Raw genomic sequence first — 10486 nt, 5'->3', positions numbered from 1 at the left:
GACTACCATATCAGTTATATCCTTGAATTTCTGAGTCCCTTATTTTCTTTGTCAATGGTTCTAAATACAACAAAGTGAAAAGTGGACAACCCTGCCTGGTTCCTCTACTCAAGCAGAAATTATCAGAGAAGACCCCACCAACTTTAATTTGTGCCTCCGATCCCAATGTTCTTTCTAATCAACCTTATAATTATATCAGGGAAAGCAAAAGCTTCCATTGCCCTGCTCATGAAGTCCCACTCTACTCTTTCTCTGCATCAAGACCCACCAATAAAAGTGGTACTTTCTTACATTCTGCTTCCCTCTGGATCATCAATGTTCTGTTAATACTGTCATATATTTGCCTCCCCTCCACAAAACCACACTGATCTATATCTATCAATTTTGGTATCACTTTTGCAATTCTTTTAGCCATTATAGACAATTTATAATCATGGTTTAGTATTGAAATGGGGCTGTATGAAGCTAGATCTGATGGAACTTTACCCTATTTATGTATTACCATTACCAACACCTTCTTCCAGGATGCTGGTACTTCTCCTCCTCTTAAAATACTATTAAACAAAACCTTCCAGATCTTCGTTTTTTTCCCCACCTAACATCCAAACTTCCACAGGAATAATATCTATTCCTGGGGACTTTCCTGTAGATTGGTTATACATAGCCATTTTTATCTCATCCCTTCCTATCCTGTTAGTAACGTATACTCATCTACCTCTAACTTTAGCATATTTAATTCTTCCATAAACATTTCCACTTGCACCTTTTCTTAATTTCCATATTTCTCTGCTTTATTCAAATTTTCATAAAATTTCCAAAATATTTCTAATACTTCCACAGGGTCTCTTGTTATCTTTCTTGTTATAGGCTCCCTAAGCTTGGTGACTGCCCTTTCCACTTTCTGTTGCCCGAGTTGTTGTGCTAAAAGTTTTTGTGCTCTAGAATTATCATAAAAAAAACAGTTGCTTAACAACAGTCTTTCTAAACTTGTGCGTATTATCAAGGTATTCCCTTATTTTCTGTTTAGCATGCTGCAGTTGTTCCTTTTCTTGTTCTGAGAGATTCCCCCTATTTTGCAATACTTATTTGTCACTCCCTCTAAATAATTCTTATTACTGTTTAACCATATCTTTCTTTCATTTCCAACCTAGTTTTAAACTCCACTTTAATTTTATCCCACTTCTTAGCTATGTTTTCAGAAGATAATTCTATCTTCTTTAGTAACTCCTGAATTAATTCCACAACCCATTCCTTAAATAACTCTCTCTAAAAATGGTAGGTGGGAAAGCGCCAGTGTCTCATTTTTATTTCATTACCTTGCATTTTTATTTTAGTTATTATTGGTGCATGATCTGAAATAGTTATTGGTGCATTTCAAGACCTTCAATTAAATGCACATGTTTCTGTGAGATATAAAATTTATCTAGCCTACCCCAGTTTTTGTATCTCTGTGAGTAATATGTAAATTCAGACTGAACTCCTACTACTGAATTTACATCTTCCATGCCAAACATTTTCATAAATTTCTTCAAAAAGCTACCCTCCCTTGTTATATTTTCCCTTCTAGGCCCCCAGACACATCTTCACTGTTGCGAACCAAATTCCAGTCTCCAACTATAAGTAATATTCCTTGCTGAAAGCTGATTATTTCTCCCAGAATTTCTTTAAGCTCCATTATAGCAGTTTTAGTGGAGATGTGTAGTAAATGCATGGCAGTGTAATACTCCTCCCTAGCCAGTAGCCCCTTAGTGCTATGCAACTTCCATTATCTTTTTTTTCCCTCTTCTATCACTATTGGAGATCCTCCTGCAAATAACATAACTACTCCTCTTTTCCTTTACCCCAGATATTCCACTGAATAATCATCCTGAAAACCTTTATCAAATTCACATGTTCAGTTATTTCCAGGTGTGTCTCCTGTAGCATAGCTATTTACACACTATATTTTTTAATATAGTTTACTACTCTTACTTTTTTATATTTATCTGTAAGACCATTCAGATTCAAAGACATTACAGAAAGCATCATTTTCTTATTAGTACCACCTTTTATATAAAACTGCTCTTTTGCTAAATGTCTAGTTCCAACTTTTATGTTTATATATATATATATATACATATATATATATATACATACATGCACGTTTGGCAGGTTGGTCTTTTATACAGTTGTTTCATGTCATATCCATTTGTGCGTGCCTATGTCACATCTTACATAATGTTTTTTTGAAAGCACTCAAACAGAACAAACACCACCCCCCCAAAAAAAACCTCCTAAAACCTATGAACGTAACAATAACACAAAAAAAACTATGTACATCTTCAAATATTGAAGTTTTTGCTTCTGAATAAGAACACAAGTTCTAAGTTGATAGTTACACAGACAGGCTAAAGTTAACCAAAAAGAAAGGTTAGTCATGCTAAGATGCATGGTACAGCCTGTGCTATTAGTGCTATTTGATTTTGTATATCTTTATAATTCTCCCAGTTGAGAAAAAACTTGAATTATTTCAGTAAACACTTTCTCCAAGCCATGTCTCTATCAAATTGCCTTCTAGTGACATGCTTACCAGACACAAAACTGCTAAGGATACATTGTTTATCAGAAAGAAAAAGCCTTACAGTATTCAATATTCTTTTTTATTTACATGCTTTGTAATAAACTTGTTACGGTATAATGCTTCGATGTTTTACCCAGTAATTTCCTATGCAAGCATGGGAAAAAGCACATTGATTTTTCTTTTTGTCATAATCTCTTAACCAAACCATTCTGCTCTTCCCATCTCCTCCCCTCCTCATTTTTTTTTCATTACAGTGCCTACATTTCTCAAAACTGAACAAACAAAAAGAGAGAAAGATGAACAAGAAAAAAAAGCAAAAAAAAAAAATAAAAGCACCTGTTTATATTAGTATGCCCATTGCATTTTAAAAAACTGAGACAGCTTTATTCAAGTCTAACTGGTTTTGTATCATCTTTAAAGCTGTCACACCTGGGAAAACCATGATTGTTTTCAGGGAACATTATGTCCTAGTCAATTTTTCTGTTTTTTTTTTCTTTTCCCTCAGCCAATCCCCTTCCACCAGACTGCCTCCAGTTTCTCTTTATCAGACTGTCTCCATGGAGGCATGAAGACCAGCTGTAGACATGCTACTTAGTATACATATTTGCAAATGCTAGAGAAATAAAACCTTATAATATTCAATATTTTTTTCCATTTACTAGCTCTCTGCCTTAAAACAAAGCTCCTTAGTCATTTCTCCATGCAAGAATGAAAAAGCACATTTATTTGAACTGTGTCATGCCCCCTTAACCTGGCTCCCTTTTTCCTTTTCTTTCTCATTACACTGCCTATGTTTCTCAAAACTGCACAAGAAAAAGAGAAGAGGGGAGAAAAATAAAAACAACACCTGTTTACAATCCCCATTACACCCAAAAATAGCATGCAAAGAAAACCATGCAACAGAGATACAGTACTATTAAGAAAATAAAGTGTTTTCTTTACTTACAGTTAGTGTTCTCCCCTCTTCCCCTCCCTAAATCATTTTTCTGAACATTAATGACACGAAGTAGGTCATATACTTTAGTCCCCCATTCAGCAAACAAATACTGAATAAGTCCAATAGTTCCAGATTTTCTTGTGCTATCATATTTCACAAATATAACTATTGCAATGTAATCCCACATTATATTACTGATTTTATTAGTGTTCTTCTCCATGACCCAAATCCTGTCTCTGCTTCATTTCCAACATACTCTCAATTCTTCTAGTCAACTCTCATGCTCCCTTCCTTCTCTCCAACATTTTCCATTGAAATACTGGAAAAGGTTTCACAGGTGCAGCCTTTCTGTGGTCTTTATTACCAGAGGAACAAGAAGCCGAATCTCCTTCTGTTTCACAGCTGAGTTTTTACTGGATAATCTTTTGTATTTCCTCCTTAGCATGCACTTCATCAAAAAAATTATTTTGTCCCTCCAGGGAAGAATACTTTGAAGACCGCTGGATACAGCAGTTTGAATCTCACATCTACATCTTGACATTCTCTGAATAGAGGGGTGAATTTACTTCTCTTATGCCTGCGTACAATAACTAATCATTCTCTACAAACACTCTGTCTCCTCTTTGTAGTATTTTGTCCTTCTGCCACAGGTTTGACAAAATCAACTCTTTCTGCTAGTACGATTGCATCCCAACTATTAAAGGTCTAGGTTGCTTTCTTATAGCTAGATTTGGAGCATACACACTATGTGACTGTTCAACTAATAAGTCCTGCTATGGAATACCAGTCCAGTTGCTTATTTGTGCTTTCATAAATTTAATGCAGTCTGTTCCTTCCAGCTTCTCTGGTATAGCTGAAAATCTCAAGTTTTCCCTATGCGGTCTGTCCTCTAATTCTTTCAATTCCTTGAAATATCTCTTCCTGAGCAGTCTCATATTCAGCCAGCCTTTTCTTAATTTTGAGCTCTGATTTTTGCAGCTTTATCATCTCATTTGAATATCTGTTTAAAGCTTCTTCCATTTGTTCCAGCCTTTTGTTTGTGTTGATATACTCTATCAGTGTTTTGTTTATTTTACCCAGGTCTGTATGCAGTTGTCTTATATCATCCTGTAGGTTATTGGAAGTCATGTCTGATGGTTGCATTACTTTTTTCTGAACAGCTGCTTAACTCTCCTTAGTCAGTGTTTCTCTCACTTGTTGTAGCTGATTTTTCCAGGTCTTCTGTATTTCTTTATTCCTGACATCCAGGCAGTGCACTTACTAGCCAATTACTGAAATTCATCCATAAACACAAGTCTACTGGCCTACTCTGCTGAGTTTCTGTTTTCACACTGGGAAAGCTAGAAACAAGCTGTTACCTAATGTTCAGCCATCTTAGAACCCGTTTTATGTGTGCTCTTGACTTGGAACACTAGGCGTTCGCAAGCTTGCATTTTCATCTGTCTGTAAGTTTAAAAGGCAGTCCCTACATTAAGTGATTGTTCCATCACACCCACATACAGGGCAGGGGAGGAGTTCTGAGCTTTTATAGACAGCCAGAAATAGGGTAGCAGAGCACTACTGTCCATTTGCCATTAAGGCAGTGTGCTTGTTGAAAATCAGCAGTGAGTCTCTACAATAAACATAAATCAAGACCTTTCAACTTGCCCACATATAATGATTTGCAACCTCATCCACTTCACACCCTTCATATGCCCACTATTGTGCATACCCCTTCTTAGAGTCACTGGACTTTTCCCACCATTTCTTGGCAAACCACCATTTTTTCTTCTATAAGATCAGTATACCAAAACCCTAAAATCCACCCTTCAGCTCTGAACCATGCTAATGCCCTGATCCTCACCTCTTTCACTCAGGCTTGGTCTCTCAGGACGGTACTTAGAACCACAACATACTACTCTTTGTTGAAGATGATCACAATTTCAACACAATGTAAAAGCCCAACAAAAAGAACACTTATTGAATTAACAGACTCAAAAATCCATCTACAACCCTTTTCCCATTTCTGCACATGTATTAGGAGTGTCACTTTGACAGAGATAATCATCTTGATGCAATAAAAACAAAATAAGTAGCACAAACTGTAAACCAGGATAAAGATAAAACCACACACAGGTCTAATCCAAAATAGCTTAAAAAACTACGGACACCAAAATGAGCGCTTTCATTCACTTTATTCCACGTGAACTTCTTCAGAAACAACTTACTCCACCCTACAAACACTTTATATAGTAAAAATTAATCACATGTTGAATGATGTCAAAAACAATGTCATTTAAAATCCATTAAAAAGGTATATAGAAACAGAAATTCTCTGAACTTAAACAAAGATGTTGTAAGACATATAAAATATACCAAAAATGATTAATTCATTTCATTTGTAAAAAACACTTTATGTTAATGGATTAATTTAATCCAGGATTAATTTAATCCAGGAGCTTTGTCTGCTCCTAGATATACCTGCCACAAGGATTCTTTGCACTCTAACACGGCCTTACTGTCTCCTATGAAAGTTCCTTGAGAAACACAGTCTAGAACAGAAAAAGTAATTTTTTAAAAATTAATACACATAGTAGAATAGCTACCCAATGCATTAGCTAAGTCTTTCTTCTTAATGGCTCACCAATTCTTTTCTTGAGACATCTTGTAGTCATTCCTATGTAATAACTTGGACATGACAAACATTGGGCGATGTAAACCACCATCTCACTATTACAGGTGTAGTATTTTTTAGACTAATGTGTTTTGTTTATATGAGAAAACTGGACTGAAGAATTACTAATATATCTGCACTGTCTACAGTGGTGACATGCATAAGTCCCTTTAGATGTTATTCTACTTTCCCTAGTAAGGTCAGTTAGATTTCCACCTCCTTCTAGTAGACTTTTAATATTTACAGCTTTCTTAAAAGTCAAGTTAGGTCTCACTCCTATAACTTTGGCAATCAGGAATTAACCACAGTTATAGGAGTGAGACCTAACTTTACTTTATATTGTTCATATAAACAAAACACATTGGTCTAAAAAAATACTACACCTGTAATAGTGAGATGGTGGTTTACATAGCCCAATGTTTGTCATGTCCAAGTTATTATTTTATTTATTTATTTTACATTTGTTTACAGGGCTAGTCTAACTGGATACATGTCCATTTTCAGTAGAGGCCTGGGGAGAAAAGCTCCTAGGTAAATACAGCTAATTTAACTAATTTCTATGAATCAAGCATATAAACAATACCAGAAAAAAAAAGCATATAACAGACTGAATTACAGGATAATTATAACACTTCTAAGTAAATTGTCAGTATAGAATCCAATCTTAACAGTAGATGCAGTTAATATCCCAAAATACAAAAACATTTTTTTTTTTTTTTTGTTTGTTTATTTCTTTCTTTTTCCTGGAAGGAAAGAAGGGGAAGGTCAGAGTATAGGGTGACTATAGAGCTAGTCAGGTTTGGAGCAATGACATAGCCAGTGAGATTTGAGATATACTTTCAGATTGTTTTTGAAACTGGACAGTGAGGGAAGTGTAGAAATATCATTTGGTAGAAGATTCCAGGCTTTCCCTACTGTATTAGAAAAAAGAGAGTCACTGGCCTTGTTGTTTGTTTTGGTAGAATTTGCTATGAGTTTATGTGAAGACCTTAGGGAATCTAGGTTCTTGTAGGGAGTGATTAGTGTGGATAGAGCAGGTTTCTGGATGGTGTGTAAAAGGTTTTGTGAGCTATAGTTAGTTGATGGAATTTGATTAGGTTCTGTAGTTCAAGCCAGCCTAGCTGTTTTAAATTGAGGCAATGATGGGTTCGAAATGGGTTTCCTGTGGCAAATCTGGCGATGTTATTATAGGACCTTTCCAGTTTGCTGAGGTTGTTTTTAGATAGTTTAGTAAAGATAGGTGAGGCATATGGAAGAGGAGATATTAGATGTGTGTGTGCTATTATTGTACGAGCAGAGGGTAGGAGAAAAGGTTTAATCTGATACAGGGAGCCCAATTTTTTATTAACAGACTTTATCGTATTGTTTATATGTATATCGAAGTTTAGTTTATTGTCGATGGTGACTCCTAATCGTTTAGTGGTAGCTTCAGGGGATATTATAGCATTGTTGATAGAAGTGACTGAGAAATCTAATGGGGGGAATTTACTAGTGGGAGAGAATAGAAGGAGTTTAGTCTTTTTGGGATTTAAGAGAAGGCATCTATGAGTAAACCATTCCTCTACTGTGTTGAAGACTTGTTGGGTAAGGTATAGGAGGTCTGAAGAGGATGAGGCGGAGCATATAAGTGTGGAATCATCTGCATATTGTATACATGAGGCTTGAGGGATGGCTAGGTGGAGGTCATTGATGAAAATGAAAAAAAGTAGAGGTCCAAGGATGGATCCTTGGGGGACACCGAGGTTGACTGGTAAATGGGTAGAGAGAGACTTGTGCCATAGTACTGCCTGCTGTCTATTGTCAAGGTAGGACTGGAAGCACTGTATGGAGGATGTATCAAGTGATAGGGATTTTATTATGGTAATGAGAATTTGGTGATTCACCATGTCAAAAGCTTTAGATAAGTCAATGAATAGGGCAGAAGAGAGTTTGTTTAGACTACGGTGTTTGTTGATAGTATCTCTAAAGGAGAGAAGGGCAGTGGAAGTACTATGTGAAGGTCTAAAACCATGCTGGCAGTTAGCTAGAAGGTTATTCTGTGTTAAATGTTGAAGCAGTTGTTTGTGGATGCATTTTTCCATAATCTTAGCTAGAGGAGAGAGGAGGGCAATTGGTCGATAATTGGAAAGCTCGGTGGATTGGCCACCTTTGTGGAGGGGGATAATATGGGAGATTTTCCATATAGAAGGGATATAGCTTTCTGTAATGGTTCTGTTGATCAGGATTGATATTGGGAAGGCAATGGCTTTAGCAGCTAGTTGCAGAAATTCTGCAGGTAGTTGGTCTGCTGAGGGAGAGCACGGTTTCAATTTCTGAAGGAGGGTAAGCACATATGATGTAAGGACGGGTTGAAGTTGAAAGGAACATAATGAATGAAGTTGAAAGGAAGTACATAGGAATGACTACAAGATGTCTCAAGAAAAGAATCGGTGAACATCTGTTAGCCATTAAGAAGAAAGACTTAGCTAATGCATTGGGTAGCTATTCTATGATGTGTATTAATTTAAAAAAAATTACTTTTTCTGTTCCAGACAGTGCTTCTCAAGTAACTTTCATAGGAGACAGTAAGGCCATGTTAGAGTGCAAAGAATCCTTGTGGTAGGTATATCTAGGAGCAGACCAAGCTCCTGGATTAAATGAATCCATTAACATAAAGTGTTTTTTTACAAATGAAATGAATTAATCATTTTTTTGTTATATTTTATGTGTCTTACATCTTTGTTAAAGTTCAGAGAATTTCTGTTTCTATATACCTTTTTAATGGATTTTAAATGAAATTAATTATTTCTGACATCATTCAACATGTGATTAATTTTTACTATATAAAGTGCTTGTAGGGTGGAGTAAGTTGTTTCTGAAGAAGTTCACGTGGAATAAAGTGAATGAAAGCACTCATTTTGGTGTCCATACTTTTTTAAGCTATTTTGGACTAGACCTGTGTGTGTTTTTTTCTTCATCTTGATGCAATGTTTACACCACCTGGTGGCTAGCCTCTTCTGATTGTTCTTCCATAACACAAATACACAGACACTCACACTTACAATTTAGAAGGTCCACCTATTGCAAGTTTTTGAAATATGAGAGAGAACCAGAGCACCTGAAGAAATGCCACGTAGACAAGACCCAAGCAGAGATCAGAAGTTTGCAAAATTTTAAATCCGACAGCTACATAACACATCCCTAATCTCTTGCACAAGGTGTTTCAACTATATAACCTGATGAAAATCTGTGGTCCAGATTTTTGTCTTTAGATTACTATACTGTATGAAAACTATAAGGTTAAGTTTCTGCTTTAAAAATTACAGTGCAGAAAATGAAAAATATTAAGCAAATATCTGTTCTGTTTACAAAAATCCAAGAGAAGTTCAGGTACAAATTTTATATTTAAAAAAAAGTTTTATTCATTTTGTATACATGATCAATATTTTTGTAGAAGACGATTAGCTCCTTTAGTTCTCTAACTTTGTAAGCCCTGATGTGAGCTCTGAAATGTGTATGCAGGTACTGGGGAGGTTATATACTCTGTAGTACAGTTGAATTAACATTAGCCGGATGTAGAGAAAAAAAAAAAAGAACAGGTAACACACTATCTATTGTTTTAACAGATATCCTGAAAGGTCATTATGACAGGATAGTGCCAAGTTGCAGGTACATTGGTGGCAAAAAAAATACAGCATATTAATGAACCTGAACAGCACCATCAGCATGTGACAGCTTCAAATAGTTAGTTCTTACACATGCAGTTAAACTCTGTGCAGTAATAGTAATCAGAGCAGTAAACATTTAAGGAAATTTTGTGCAGATTCAATATTCTGTAAATTTTGGTTAAATGGAAACTAAGGTGTGCAATTTCTGCTTCTTTTCAATCATTACCTTAAAAAGGCAAAAGTCAGTGAACAGCAATCCCGACATTTGAAATACAACAATTTAGTGCTGGAGGGATGTCAAATTTTTCTTTAGAAAATGACAGGATGTCCAAAATCTTGTGAAATGCACCAAAAACACTCATATGAACCAGGGAGAGAAATCTTGTATAGGCTGTGCCTTTGGCACTGTAGAAATAACAAGAAATGTATCATCCTTCTGCATTTATGTACAGTAATTGAACATGAAAGTAAACAGTTTTAACTCCTTTGGTAGCTCTTTGGCCATTACATTATAATACAAGACAATATAAGAAGTCCAGTTCAATTCACCGGTTGTGCATTCATAACAGGCATTCCTCTAGTTGACCTGGTGGCCCCTCCACGACCTAAAAGTAAAAAAAGAAAATCACGTTAAGAATCTATTCTGCCACTGCACGTTTGAGACAAAAACGTGATTTATTTTTGTTTCA

At 35.8% G+C, this 10486-nt stretch overlaps 1 protein-coding gene across 6 annotated transcripts in view; it reads right to left on the bottom strand.

The window, feature by feature from the left end:
• Nucleotides 1-9526: 9526 nt before the first annotated feature.
• The window catches only part of CAPRIN1 (cell cycle associated protein 1), a 2078829-nt gene continuing 2077869 nt past the window's right edge, over nucleotides 9527-10486 (bottom strand). For all 6 annotated transcript variants that reach the window (XM_044082838.1, XM_044082839.1, XM_044082842.1 and 3 more), the window contains one exon: nucleotides 9527-10402. In XM_044082838.1, the coding sequence (XP_043938773.1) occupies nucleotides 10338-10402 (65 nt within the window). In that variant the 3' untranslated portion in view covers nucleotides 9527-10337. The remainder of the gene's footprint in view (nucleotides 10403-10486) is intronic.

Source organism: Protopterus annectens, chromosome 9.part0 (genome assembly GCF_019279795.1).
Source record: "Protopterus annectens isolate FY-2018-M chromosome 9.part0, PAN1.0, whole genome shotgun sequence".
NCBI classification, from domain to species: domain Eukaryota; kingdom Metazoa; phylum Chordata; order Ceratodontiformes; family Protopteridae; genus Protopterus; species Protopterus annectens.
Note: the sequence above shows the minus strand (reverse complement) of the source record. Positions and strands in the feature narration are given on the sequence as shown.